The sequence below is a fragment of the Pelecanus crispus genome, chromosome 1, assembly GCF_030463565.1.
Source record: "Pelecanus crispus isolate bPelCri1 chromosome 1, bPelCri1.pri, whole genome shotgun sequence".
Lineage (NCBI taxonomy): Eukaryota > Metazoa > Chordata > Aves > Pelecaniformes > Pelecanidae > Pelecanus > Pelecanus crispus.
In genome coordinates, this window is record NC_134643.1 from 107,329,924 (window position 1) to 107,345,129 (window position 15,206).

General features: G+C 45.1%; 1 protein-coding gene across 2 annotated transcripts in view; it reads left to right on the forward strand.

Moving 5' to 3' along the window:
- The window catches only part of CD247 (CD247 molecule), a 56,139-nt gene that overhangs the window by 35,212 nt on the left and 5,721 nt on the right, over positions 1–15,206 (forward strand). For both annotated transcript variants that reach the window (XM_075705846.1, XM_075705842.1), the window contains exons 2-4: positions 11,110–11,216; positions 12,975–13,028; positions 14,475–14,558. In XM_075705846.1, the coding sequence (XP_075561961.1) occupies positions 11,110–11,216; positions 12,975–13,028; positions 14,475–14,558 (245 nt within the window). The remainder of the gene's footprint in view (positions 1–11,109; positions 11,217–12,974; positions 13,029–14,474; positions 14,559–15,206) is intronic.

Below are 15,206 nucleotides of genomic sequence, written 5' to 3' on the forward strand. Positions count from 1 at the left end.
AATGCTTGCAGGAATCGATGGAGATTTCCTGGATAGAGGGAGTGCACAATTTGGCATGTGCTTTTCAGACAAGCTGACCCAGAACATTGCTATGGGTCACTAAAGCTTTGTGCAACATTGTCTGTAACTATCGCTAGCAAATGAACTCTGAAGTTGAGCCTCTTTTGGAAAATGATTTTATGTTATTAATAGGTCTGCGATGTAAGCTTAAATACAGAGCGGTTACCTGGACTGTCAACAACATAGAACACTGAAAAATTTAAAGCTGAAAAAAAAAATGCTTTTCCAGAAATCCTACAATGCTGATGATTTTCTGCTTTACAAAAAATGCTATTTTAATACCCCTGTTACACATCAACAACAGAAATTGTGATTTATTTTTTTCCTAACCCTGCACCATTATATGCTTAAATTTGGTGTTCTTATCTAATTTTAGATAGCTTTGCTTGGAAGCTCTCATATTCCCTTTCAGCACAGTAGTTATTACTACCAATGAATAATTGGAACAAATACTGTTAAAACAATAGAAATTAACTACCAGAATAGATATCAGGCATGACTGGAGACTTTACTTAATATTTGCAAAAGTAGTTTCATGGCTAACAGATACCTCTGTTAACACTTCTCATTTGTTAGTGGTGATGTAGATATATATTTTAATGTATATATTGAGCACTGGAATTAACTTGATAAATTTTAATATTAGCTGCATGCCCTGTAGATATGGGTAAAGCATATCATTTATTTTCATCTCGGTCACAAACACTGACTTAGGAAGGTTTGAACTCACTGTAAATACACAGGAAATTTTCTTTGTGATGAGAGCTTGGGGTCCTATTTCTTTCCTTCTTTTGCTTTTTCCACAAGTCTGTCTCTCCACAGAGAAGCAATTAAGAAGGTACTAACTCCTAGCATCTGAGATTTTGAGAGCAATTCCATATTTTTGACAGTTAAAATATTACTTTCCTTATTCTTATCTTACAGGTGGCAAAATAAAGGTTGTGTAAAGACCTTAATGATAAGGAAATTCTTTCCTCCTATTTCCCCCACAGGAATGCATTGCTTTTTAACAGTCCTTAATTCGGTCAAAATCTATGTATATAGGCTCTTCATATTTGCCATTTCCTACCTATGTATGAGAAGGAATGTCTCAAAATACAGCCTTTTTTTTTTTCTTATCCTGTAATGCAATCCGAGATAAGGTTTTCTAGAATTGGGTGTAGTCCTTCAGGTGGCTTGTAATAAAATGTAGTGATGGAGGTGTACCAGCCACAGGTCTATCACTTGACAGAGGAACACAGACCTCAGCAGTGAGGTGTTAATGGGGACATAAAGCCATGCCCCTGTGCCCCACTTGCAGATCCTTGACTAATGTCCTTTCTCTTTAGCAGTGTTTTACTTTGCCATAAAATTTTAGCTGTATAGTTGCTACATGCCATGAAAATGTGAACACTCCCAAATCAGAGGAGGAACATTTCCGAGGCAGAAGAAGCAATTCCTTCTTTTTTCAAGGGGAATTTGTGAGAGTCCGTGGAGTTAGCGTTTGTTCCGAGACCCTTTGCTGAAGGGCAAGGTTTGTTGTGATATTTCCATTTTGCAGTAGTACGTCCGTTGGCTCTTTTTTATGAGGCCTGTGAAATGCTTCATGTTCAGAGTGGAATATTCCCCAGTGGTATTATTATTATTATTGCTCAGCTTTGGTGAGCAATGCTGCAAAAAGAATACGCAGGGAATTAATATTAAACCAAATCCTTAATGAACCTTTCTCTTTACCTGGTACGTAACTGCTGTCGCATGGGTTTTTTTTGTCTGTGCGGCTCCTAGCAGAGGTGGGGCTTGACACGCACGGCTCTCCATTAAGTGGGTCAGTAGCGGGGGACTGAAGGTCTGCTCTGAAACTTCTCCCTCCCCGATGCACGTAGCTACTACAACGTACGGAGCCTTGGCCGTTGGGGCTGGTATAACCTTCTTCCTGCCTGATAACCTGAGGCTGCCACTGCCTCTGTAAGATGATTTAACTGTTTCTCTGCTTGACACCAAGCTTCACTAGTAATTTCTTCACCCTCAGAAGCCTTCTTGCAAGTGGATGTCTATACGGGGGCTGCAATGAAAACATCTTGAGACTTTGCAAGTCTTAAAACAGTCTGCTCCCAGTTGTCCTGCTGGATGAGCTAAAGTAAAACTTGCAACCTTTCTGCGGCTTTGCGTACATCTACCTTCCATATAATTCAGTCATGATATTTATCTGCTGAAAAACATTATATGAGGAATGCGTTGGAAGCCTTGGATGACAGACACCTGGGTTTTGCAAAATGTTGCTATAGGCTTCACCTAAAAAAGTGGATGGCTTTCATTATTGGGGGTTTGGTGCCTTTCCTGGCACTGGCTCTTTTGGCACAGGTTAGATCTGGTGCTGTCAGTCAGCTTAGGTGGAAATTGATCCTGGAGAAAGGAAAGGAAAACCGTTTTCCTCCCATTAGGATTAGCTGTGATGACTGTACGGTCACGGCTTCGACCGTACATCAAGGATGGCTCCTGTAATTGTTGCAGCTTTGGTCCCTGTTGGCTGCAATGCAAGGAATTGCTCATGGGCTGGCTTACGTCTGTAAATAGCCTTGTAGCTGCGATTCTCCACCCAGCACTTCAACACTTAGCTTGCCTCGTTGTGATGGAAAAGTTTCTTACTTTTCTTCTCTGCTTGCAGCTGATCAAGACAGTTGCAATTGAGCTCAGTCTGAGACAAAACAGCCCTCCTAAGTCTCTTCTTGGGCTTGTGCATCTCTGCGCTTAGTTTGACACAAGCTGTGAAATCAGAGTAGTCACTCCCTGCACTGAGACAAGAAGAAAACACACTGCTTGCTGACTGACTCTGAATATTTTGTGCACAGATATTTCTATTACTTTATTACCCAGCTAGTAGAAAGCCATCTCCCGCCAACAGTGATAACCAGCATAAGCTTAATGACTTTTGGAAGTCTGAAAGTAGGATGAAAGTGAGCGGGGGTGCCTTATAAATCTCCACATGGGAACTGTTCTTCATGTTATCAGCATATTTGATTACTGGAGCCATCGGCAGTGAGCAAGCTGCAAGCTGTTTAGCATAACCATACTTCCACTGCTTTTTTTAAAGTCTAACTTAAAAGTGCTAATTTAAAGTGCTAGGGAAACGTCTGCCACGTCTGTGGGGTGCTCACTGAACAGAGAAACACATCTGATTGCGATCAACAGCATCTTGTGTCTGACTTAGTGTCTCTCTCTTCAGCCTTGCGGCATGTAGTCTCTTTGGGATTCCTGGTGAGCCAAGATGTGTAGACTGAATCCTTTCAAGTAGTTCTCTATCATGTGCATTGGGTTGTAGAAGCTAAACATGAAAAAGCCACCTAATACTAAATCAGTCTGGGGTAGTTACTGTTGTAGGATGCACAGACAGAATTGGTAGGGGAAGGGAAGGGGTAAGTGACCTAAACAACAATTTGAACAATAAGTCTTGCCTCTTGGCAAACACCAGATTGGATTAGCCAATAGAAAATTTACAGCAGGGAACATCTTTTGCATTAACTAGGTTAAACTTCTGCTATCCCTGATGAAGATGGGTCTAGTAAAAGAACATGTGTCTAATCTAAACCCCCTACAAAAGCTGAAAGAGCTGCATGGTTTGCATCTGTCACCTGAGCTTGTTGGATCCAGGTTCTGCAATTGCCCTATGCATGGTTTGCTGTCTCTAGGAGGCAACATCAGGTTTGCTTCAGGAAAGCCCTTTGCACCAAGTTCTTGCAAAACTGAGAAGTGAAAGCAGTTGCTTTTTCTGAGAATGACTGACTGTTTTGACGAAGCGAGGAGTCCCCTTCCAGAGATGAGCAAGGCACTCCCCTCCTTTCTGTTTCTGACGAGGCTCTGGAAAGATTTGGAGGGTGAAAGATTGCCTTATTTAATGATGTTCAAAGTTAATCTTCTTCACCTTCAGACAGGAAAGGTAGACCATTTACTGTTGTTTTCTGCATGCACTGGGCCCTCTTTCCACAAATCAGACAGCTGTTGGAAATCTTCCTGTCTTGCTCCTGTTACATACCCTGGACTTTTTATTAGTGTCTTTATTCCATGATGTGCTAGAAAATGTTTGGCCCTTTGTGGCATTATAATAATTTCCTTCTTTTGAATCTATTTCTTCCCAAATAAATCAGAAGGAAACTTGCACTATTTGAACTTTGTGATAGTGCCTCTGTGAACGGGGTCCTAGAAGGAGTATGAAGGGCTCACGAGGATCCTAAAGCACCTTAACTTGACCTTATGTTTCCATAGGGCTAACACGCTTTGGCGTAAAAAAATGGAAGTTAATGACTTGAAACACTTTCCTTTTTTAAATGTAATTATTCTGGCTGCCTAATGTCTGGTATTGCAACCTGAATCCCGATCATATCAGCAGTTTGCTCCTTGGCTTTAAAGCTGAGGACAACAGCAAACCATAATGTTGAACTTCATGGGCACGAGCTGTGCTTTTGACCATGTTGTGTTTCATAAATACGTGATGGTGTATAGATGACAAATACAAAAGTCTTCCTCAGCGCTAAAGGAACTGGTGGTGATAAAAAAAAAAACCAGTAATGTAAACAGCTTTGAACTTTTTTGCAAAGGCAAGTGGCTAGTATAAAAAGAAAAATGTGGAAATTTTTTTCAGGCAGCAAGCTCAATGGCATTTTGCTGTGGTGGGGTTATTGTATCTTCCTGTGTTAAGAGCCTGTTGGCTTTCCTTGGGTGTCTTGGTTTTGCAGATATGGTAGTGGGGAAGCTTTATGTTGAAAGTTACTTGGCCTTGTAATCTTAATATAATTTAATGATCAACAGGACTATCTTTAGTCTCCACATAAAGGGAGAAGCCTCATGACTTCACATACTTGGTTTGATGCAAGGGACACCTTTCACTTCACTCATTTCTGTTAACTGGCTACTGTGCGCATCAGATCTGTTAATACACCATGCCTCGTGCAATCCAGGCCTTTTCTTGCCTCAGTGTTTTCACTCAGGTTTTTCCATTGATGTGCCCAAACAAATGGCATGGAGGAGCCTCTTCCTTCTGCGAAGGAAGGAGGATTTGGCCTCTGCTTCTTCAGTCTTGGAGTGTCCCAGGTTTGTTTATTACTTATGGTCTATGAGTAAAAACATTGAAAAATATAACTATAAATAAATAACCCCCAGGATAGATATGTTCTTTATGAACAGGATTATCTTTCATAATTTTAGGTGGCTAACTTTTAGGCATTTAGTCTGGGTTGTCTCTTCAGATGCAAGCCTGTATATGCTTGAAGTGAAGCACCATGCGGGGTGCTCGTCTCTCTTCCCCTTCTGCCCTGAGCCCAGGCAGCTATCTTGGGTTCAGCATCTTGCTTTCAGACAGCGGCAGCAAGGCAGGATCCATCACACCCGGCCTCTCCCTGCAATCGGCCTCCCTAGAGAAAATCTGGTGGGTGCCTTATGTGTGGCGTGGTGGCGGTGGCACTCGCAGCTGTGAAAGTCTGTCCCCCAGGGGGGTCTGGAAACACAAACCTGCAGCAAGAGGGTTTTGGAATGTAAGGGGTAGAAGCAAGGTGAATTGCATGCAGCGACCGTGAGTCCTTTGGATCGCTGCTGGTGGAGGATGGTGGTGTCTGAGAAATGCTACCTGCTCCACCCCAGCGTGCAGCTGTGGCAGCTCTCGGTTGTTGAGAGAAGGCACTAGTTTCTGCCTTTAAACACCTTTGTATGTAACTGCCGTTGCATCAATAAATATCTCGTACTGGGATTGGTTTTCATGGGCTTCACTGAGAAACTCGGTTTTAAATGAAGAGTTTTATCTTCCCTATAACTGTGTTACTGAATTTTGGTAATCCCTGAAAATAAAACTCTTAAATGAATCACTTAATGAGGGCCATGGGAGAGAGAAAATTTTATGGTGGACAGATTTGATCTGAATTTACAAGTAGTTCAGCTTTTATGGTCTGTATTTCTTAAACTATTACCAGGAATCATGGTCTAACTCAATCCAGATGCACACTAAAAATGTCGGAGGGGGAAAACCCTATTTAAAGAAAATGCACTGGCGTGTTTCAAGGGTCCAGGCCGTGTTTCAGTGATTCGCTTCAGCAGATCCCCGTTGGGACTGGCTGCACTGAGCCAGCGGCGGGGGCCGGGCCCCGGGCAGCTTTGGGGTGCAGCATCCACCGATTGTGCCATGTTTTGGAGTGGGACGGATGTCTCTGGGCGTGGGTTTTGGGACTCCACGGCTGTCTCTGAGCCTGGAGCGGGGAGCAGCTGTCAGCATGTGCAGGTGGCTGGCAATAAACCAGTGGCCACGTGCAGGAAAGCTGGTGCTGGGCCTGAGCCGGGGTGTTGAAACTGCTCCCCGAAACCACACCGCGCAGGGCGGACTGCCGTGCAGCCTGCTCGAGGCGGGCGCCTGCAGCATGGCCTGCCTCGCTGGCCCACGGGCTTCCTCTCCTTTGGCTAACTGGGTTCCTGTTGGTCTGTTGCTGGAGAGTTTTTTCTCACTCAGTTGTCATTAGCAGTAGGTGTGCTTGCCTTTTTTTTTTTTGGCCTTTTTTTTTTTTTTTTTTTTAAACACACCCCTCCCACTTTAAAAAGTAAAAGGCCGCAGGGGGTTGTTGCAGGGGCGCTGGCAGTGCTGCTCCGGAGGTGTGAGTGTGGAGCAGGACGAAGGTGTGCCAGCCGGGGGTCCGGGCATGTGTGTGCACGGACCTGCAGCTGCACGAAAGAGCGCCCGGGCGTAGAGGAGGGTAGGGCTGCATTGCTGGGTGGGAGGAGAGAAGAAGAGAGTAACAAAAGTCCAGGCTTTGGAAAGAGGAGGTGCTGGGAAGAAACTGCTCAGCAGCAGAAGCACAGCTTGGGAAAGAGTCCCAAAGTGGTGGCAGGCATCTGGGGTTTGGGATTGAGAAGGGGCTGGCAACTTGTCACGAAATGCAGCAGTGCTCCCCTTACTGACTCCGTCTCGTTTCCTGCTGCCTCAGCTGCTATGGCTCTGCCAGTCCTCACTCAGCCTGTGTCAGCTCCTTCTACAAAGCTTTCCATAGCTTCTCCTGTGTACAAACTCCTAAAAAAAAGTAATTACCTAATGCTGTAAGTTGCATAGTTTGTTTCTGGGTTTCATTAACATCCCGGTGGTCTACAAGTAAATGTCATCCCTGCTGTGTAACGGGAGCTCTAACCGTGCAGCTACTTCCATAGGAGCACGCGGTGAGCAAGAGTTAAGTGCAAACTTTCTAATTGTTATTCCTTCAGAGCTTGCTTCCCTCCCGAGGGAGAGCACCACTTTGGCCTCATCCTTCAGCCCTTGCATATTTGTGTACCTAGATGTCGACTTGTGACTCAACTCCTTTTTGATGCCTGGGGAGAGAGGTGCTGTTTTCTGAGCCACGTTTCAGCAGTAAGCTTGGCATCATTTACAATGCAACGTAACCGTATTCCCTGCTGGCCTGTGACCTGACATGGGCTGTGCCGCGTGCCTGTACTTAGACATCTTGCTTTAAAACCTTGCTGTATTTTACTGGACTGCTGAAATTTGGACTGATAAAACACTGGTATATGAATATTGAGAAGATGTTGTGCAACTTACAGTAGGCACTGGGTAATCTGTAAGGTTAACAGAGTGGGAATTATCAGTGAAATATTTATTATTTCTGCTTTGCTTTGTGTAAGGCAGCTGAGTGTGACTGCTCCCTCAAGCCTAGCAGGCTTGGCTCTGCCCAGCTCCCATCATCAGCCCATCCACTGCAGCGGTGCGACCGTGGCCTCAGACCCCGAGCCACGGCTCAGGGCTGATGAGGGGCAAAGAGTACATTCTGGCAGCGCCTAAGGGACTGGCCTTCTGTTTGTGCATGTTGTGCAAATATTGCAGAGGCAGTAACCCCTCCTCTAGCGATTTAAAAACGTAAACTGATCCTCTTCATATGAATGGATGCTAGCTTTTTTAACAGCTATTTGTTCATTACGCTTCGTATCTCTTTGACCTTTGTTTCAATAGGCTTCATATCTTTTGTCTCTTTCTCTCTCTCGCTTTTTAATCTGGAAAGCTGTTGCAAAGGTTATTATTTAGAAAGTGCTTTGTACCGTTTTTTTTTTTTAAAGAATACAGAAACCAAACATGTTAAGAAAGAAAAGACATGAACTAATTAATTTTCTTGGTTTGTTTCTAAGCGTCGGGCTTTATCATTGTCTCAATAAGTATTTTTCCAGGAACCATCACAGTCAGACTATGTCTAGCGGGATTTCCCTCATTGAACAGCTTTAATCCAGGCTGCCCCAGATAAGCACCGCGCCGGCACTTGGGCAGCTCCACAGAGTCAGCCAAGGTTGACCATGACTGACATGGAGCTACAGCTAAGTCCCCTGCACTCTTGACTTCTTCTCCATAGTCCTCTACGTCTCCTGCTTGAGCTCCTCCTGGTCTGGGGAGTTTATTAGTGCTGGAGAAATACTGGACTTGAAGTGTGAACGTGCCCTGCTTCAGTACAGGAAGAGGGGAATCAGGGCCAGGATCTCCAAAGCCTTCTTCAGCAGCATCTCAGATACCCCCAGGCTTCCTGGCTCTGCCTGGCTCTGTGCTGGGCTGCTCGCCTTCCTTACATTGTATTTCTGATCTGGGCACAGCGCTGGAAAACCCTGAGCTGCTTCTGGACACATCCAGCTCGAGGCCAGGGTATGCTGGGGCAGACTGCTGCACTGCGCAAAAGCAGCTGAATTACTGCTAGAAACAAATTGCCTCTGGATGCTGTACAGCTGTATTCCCTGATACTGCATTTTAGCTACCAAGTCTAATGTGATTCGTGCTGGTTTTGTGTTGAATGAACTCTGGCGTAAAATATTGTCCCGTGACTGTTTAGAAGAAAAACTCTAGGAAGCTAATCTCAGCTTGTTTGTTGGTTTAATATACAATGTCGGGCAAATAACTTAATCTCTCTGTCTCCATTTAGCCCATGTATATGAGGTTTTATAATCCTGAAAAAAATGTGGTGAAGGTTGTTGTTTAACTGCTTTGAACCTTATTTTCAAAGTAATATAAGTAGGAGGGGAAGAAGGAAAACCATATAGGATCTTAATTTATTTCCATGGATTTGTTTCTAAACACATGATTTAAAAAAAAAAAAAAAAAGAATGCGAACTCCTAGTTCAGACAAGCAAACAAATCTACTGTTTGGATTTTTTTTTTTTTTCTAACTGTGTTAGGCTCTCAGTGGGAACAGTGATTGTATCATCATCTCCCTGAGAATTTACAATTACATTACCAAGTAGCCAGGCACAGCTTTTCAGTCATGCTTTATACAGATTGCACACTTGAGCAGTGCAACAGGCCATCATCATTAACTTTATTTCTGCGAAGGAGAATTCCTCACAGCGGTGAGTGCGTACTGCCTGGATGTCATCTGCAAGTTTCTTCTAATGAAATCATCAGTGTGGCCTGATGGGCCAGGGAGAAACCCCAGCATGCAGAATGGTCCCGCTCTCAGCACTGGAGTAACTCAGCACCTTGAAGCGCAGCACTGAGTGGTTCAACTACCCTCCATCACATGTGGTTAATAAGAATTGCCATACTTTGTTCACCTTAGGAAGAAGATGAATCATACCAATTCTTTTCAATTTATCTTCATTGAACAGCTTCACAGACTCTTGATCACTCTTGTATTTCTCTTTTGAACTCCCTCCAATTCTTTGTACAAAGCGCATCTCAGATTAATTTTTAGTTTTGTTTTTTTTTTTTTTTTTTTAGAAAAACTCCGCAATACAGCTTTTCTTTTGGGGATGGACCTGGAGATGCATATTGGATCTACAGTTACTTAGGCTTCTCAACCTGAATTGCTTTGATTTTTTTTTTTTTTTTTTAGCTACATTTGTGAACTTACTATATGTTTATGAACTGATAGAGGGGCAGTTTTATCAGTTTTAGCTGCTGAAAACCAACAATATTACTGTGCCCTGCTTGATGCGGTCAGGATATAAACATATGCGATGTTGACTAGGAAACGAACGTCAATATCTGAGTAACAATTTTATTGAGCTCTCAGTTAGTGTAGTAGTAGATTTTTCTCCCTCGGAAAAGTTTTAACACTTCTTTTAAAAACAAATAAAAAATAAAAATCTTCTGGGGGCAATCCATCTAACAAGAGGCAGCCGGTTGAGGTTCCTGTGGAGGGAATTCAGGTTTAAAACCTTCTCTCAAAGCAAAGGCACATCACAGTGTTTCATGGGTATCTCATGGATGTGTCCTGACATCTGGGGTTAAAAGTCTGTCTCTCCTGCCCATAGTTCCCTTCTCATGATTAATGGTCTCCTACATCCCCAAACTGGGAGCCCAAGACAACCCTCACAGAGAAGACACCACAGCTTTATGGTTACAATATATAACCTGGGATACGGGAGATGCATCTTCAAATTCCTCTTCTGAATAGAGTAGTGATTTCAGCCTGCATCTCCAGCCGACTATGGTGGTGTCAGTCTTTCTTTACATTTAACACAGAATTTTGTCCTGAGAAGCCCTTCCCTAAAATTTTCTCCAAATGGGCGTATTTTCTCACACACACACACGAATTTTAGTTGATGAAGGAATTCCTAACCAGGCCCAGTAATGAATCCCTGCAGGAGCTGCTGCTGGGTTTTCCCAGAAAACAAATGCTCTGTGTGAGGCTTTCTTGCAGTAACTGTGGCGTTAGCCGTCCTTGGTTACCTCCACGCAGATCCTGTGCTTGTTCCCTGACCTGTGCCTGCGAGCTGCAGGGAGCAGAGCCTGGACTCTGTGGGTGGGAAATGCTGGGTAAAGTGTCCTGTATTGGTTGAGGGAGGTTGCAAACATTTCCGTCCTTGGAGATACTCAGCTGGCTGACGTCCTGGACAGCCTGGTCTAACTGACCCTGTTTAGAGAGAGGGTTGGACCTGCAGTGGTCCCTTCCGAACTAATTAATCCTATGATGCTTATTCAGATTTCCATCTCCTTTGCAAATGGACATATTTGCCCTCACGCTGGCTATTTTTTCATGAAGCACCATGCAGCACTGCCACATTTATGCCGTCAAGCACGCAGTGATACAAATGGCCTTGTTTGTTGATGTATCTGATGCTTCTCTACAGATGCCGTACCGATTCTTGGACTGACAGACCCAAGACTCTGCTACTTACTGGATGGATTCCTCTTCATTTATGCAGTCATCATGACAGCCCTTTTTGTGAAAGTGAAGGTCAGTCTCTCCAAACACTGATGCATTTGGCTTTGGTGGTGTAAACAAGTTGGGCTTAGCTGGAAAGTGGGGGTGGAGAGGAAGCATGTCTCTTAGAATAAGACCTTTTTTTTTTTTTTTTTATTTTATCTTCTGTTTTTTTTACTTTCCTCCTTTTCTGGTGCCAGCCTGCGCAATCTGGGGGGGGGTCTTTCTGAGGGCTCATGAACGGAGGGGAAGAGAGTATATGAGAGTATTTTGATGCTACAGTTATGGATGGAGTCAGAGATTCTGGATGTTGTAGCTGTGAAATACCTAATCAACTGTGATGTAGTTTCTTCTTCTGCTCTGTCATTGGAAGGAGAGGAGGGGATATGCAGAAAATTCAGTACAAATGCCAAGCTTGCAAAGGATGTATTAAAACATCTCAAGAAGTCAGACATCTTTGATAGTATGAGTGTGATGATGCAAATGATATAACCCCAACAACCATAGGAGAGGAGTTGGTGACGGAACGGATGCAACTTGATGGGCTCTTGTTAGCATCCAGCAGCTGTTCAGCATCTAGGGAGACACTTAGTGGTCTTAGTGCACTTCCGCAGAAGAAGATAACATAATGTGATGGAGGCACATATGTTTCCAGACATGTACGTGCTCTCAGAGCTCTGCTAATCATAGAAGAGGAGCTGTCTGCCTCTCCCCAGCACAGGGCACTCCAATGCAGTGGTGCTTTCAGCCAAGCCTAAGCAGGCCAAAAGATGTCTTGGCTGCTGTCTGCCCATCTGGCTCAGCACCCGCCCCAGAAGCAAAGGCTTGCTACGCTTGGGATCTCGGCTTGCTTCTTGCCAGGTCGTGGCCGAAATCACCGGCAGGAGCCCAGACAGGGTGGTGTCGTGCTGCTGCTGGTGCCCCACCAGCTCTTCAGTGGGATCATTTCTCAGGACTGCAAAGCCAGTGCAGAACCCACAGGGAGGGAGGGATGTTTGAAGGAAACGAGCAGAAGTTGGTAATGCCAAAGGAGAAAGCTTTTCTGTTGCCAGTGTAAATCCTGACTGCAGATGAAAGTGCTGCCTGTGGTACTGGAAGTCTTTTTGAGGCTGCTAGAAGGATGAGCTGCTGGGGCACACAGGGCGTTGCCCTGTACCCGCCGGCAGGACCTGTGCAGCTCCGCTGGTGTGGGGCGAGAGCACAGTAGTTAAGGAGGGCTCAGGAAAGCATCCAAGGAGGCGCATGAACCTGGCACAGGGAGCTGCTGCGCTGCGCTGCGCTGCGCTCGCCAGCCACTCTTCCTCCCCTCACTCAGGGGATCCCCTGTGCCCTCTGAAGCTGAGGACACCCAGGAACTTTGCAGGCAGCACTTCTGCTGGAGGACTGGCATCCCAGGGAGTGCTTTTGGTTGTTAGCAGTCCCAGATACCCAGTTTTTCTTAACACAGGCTGCAATTACGATTTTATTACCTGATAGGGCTACTTTCAATAGCACAGGATTATGATACGCACAGAATAGGAATGCAAAAGCAGTTGGGGGAAAAAAACCAAACACAGATGCTTTGCGTGGCAGTGAACTGGTGTTATGTGCAAGTAAAATGGCCTGGTTGCTGAGAGCAACCTAGCATGTGGATAGCAGCAGTGGCTTGTATTGCCAGTAGCCCTATCGGTGCCACAGGTTGGCTGCTGATGGGTTGCCCCATTTCTGATGAGAGTAACTTCTAGGAGAGAGGGAGTGAAAGGACTGAACGGAGCTACTGTCTCTCTGCTCATGGTATGATCTTTCTTCCAGCTTACCCAGACCTCTGAACCACAGCTGCAACCAGGCCAGGATGATGTGTATAATGTAAGTAACTACTAGTTTTTGTTTGTTTCTTTTCAAATCTGCTACCCAGACAGACCTTTTTGGGCACTTAAAGATAATGAACTGCCTGTGGATCGGGACAACTTGATGACCCAGCTAATGAAAGCGATATACCCAAGCGTGCAGCATAGCAGCTGTAAGGAGGAAAAATAAAACCTGACAAGGGCAGCTTCTGTTGTCACTTGTCTGGCTGGATGCTAGATGGATCTATGGGCTGTAGGTTCCTGATGTGATCCACTGAGCTGAAGGTATACCAGGAACACAGGCCGTTTCAGAGGCGATGCTCGGTGTGCTGCACCATGTAACACGCCTGTGAGAACTCTGTGTGTGTGCATGCAGCCACTGGACTGTTCTATCTAATCTGTGCACCCCAACTTCATGCCCAGCCCTCTGCACTTGGCTTGCAGCTCCTGCCTTTCCTATCACCATTCCTTGGGCGACTCACAGGCATGCCCCCACCCGTGCCGCCGGTGTTCTTTGATGTGGACTGGAGAAAGGGCAAATGCTCAGGAATGCTGCACTGCTGACTTTGGGCGACTGTAGCTCTTGTATCATCAAGTGTGTGGAGCCCGAGTCATCACAGCCTAGCTGTCTCCATCCCCGAGCTTTCCTGTTGTCCCGCAGCGTGAGACCTGTTGTACCAGAGGCGTAGCTCATACACTGTGCCCTGATCGTAGCCAGCATCAGATGGCTCTTCAGGCAGTTAGAGAGGACAGAGACAAGATCCTGCCTGTCCTTCCTAGCTAAATTGCTCACTCATGGCAGCATTAAACTCTAGCTATTTTTGCTATGTTTAGTTGTCTTTTGATTTGAATTTTTTTTTTCTCTCACGCTTTTGACCATAGCCACATCCTGTAATGAGGTCTACTGTTTAACTGTGTAAGGTATGATCACTAATGCATTTTTTTCAGTTTAAGAAGCGTTGCCTGTCACCTTTTTTGTAGCATTGTCAGCTGTGTTATTCTGGCCTGAAATGTCTCCTTTGCCCTCTTCCAAGGTAACCTTTCTCAGAAAAGAAATGTGTTGCGCATAAAATTTCTACAGCCGCTTGATGCACGTTTAGACGAGCTGTTCTGCAAGAAAAACCAAGCTCCTGGATCTTCAGTCACAAGTGGGAGAGAAAGCATGAAAGTCAGAGTCCCTCCCCCTCACATGCTCTCATTTTCATCTCATTTCTACTTAAGAAAGGTTCTTGATGCAATGGCTTGCAGTTTTGCGCTGCACAAACCACTTGTCGTTTTCTTAATCATAGAAATCATAGAAATTTTTGTTGACAGTTGCATTAAGGGGTAAAATAATTTCTAGCTCTGTTATAATACTCATGAAGTCGGACACCAAACTGGGTTCCCTTTCTTTTCCTGTGTTAAGTCAACATCTGTTTTCTTATGATCATAATGTCCGTCGCTGCTTCTTCCCTTCTCATTTCAGAAACTGTCTCGTGGACAAAGAGATGAATATGATGTTCTTGGGGGAAGGCGAGGTGCAGACCCTGAGCTGGGCGGGAGACACCAGGTAACTTCCTCCCACACAGGCACCTTTTTTCTTTTAATCTGGTTCCTTCCTTCTCATGTCTAACCGCTGTTTAGACATGCAGGCATACATCACGCGTTTGCAAAGCACCAGTGCCTTCCTGGAGAGGGAAGAGCAAAATCTGTGTAGTAAGTCAGGCGGCTGGCAGCGTGGCAGGGACAAGAGTAAACCTCCCCCCTCCTTTGATCTTTGCCCCTCGCATCCCCCCCCCACCCCGTCACTTTGCTGAGAGCTTGCAGCCACCCAGAATAGGAAGTGACACCCAGCTTCAGGGCGGATGTGGAGCAGGCAAGGCAGGAGTGGGTGTTTCACGAGAGCTCGCTGCACGTGATGCTGCCAAACAAGTACCAACAAAGTAAAGCAGCAGCCAAAACAACTGTTTCTGCTGCAGAGCCCAGCAGTTTCAAAGGAAAAGGGAGGGGAAACCTTCTGCATCAGCATGTAGGGCTTGCCTGCAGGTGACAGCTGTAGGGATTGAGCAGAGAAGAGCAAAGTTTTATCCATTATTAAAGTTAAATTAATTTTCCAGAGAACAAGTTGTCTTAACAGAGCCTTATGGGGTGGAGGCAAGATGGGCAGTAACGGGTATGGCACATCTGTAGAGCTGTAGCTGTGCCTTAGAGCAAATGC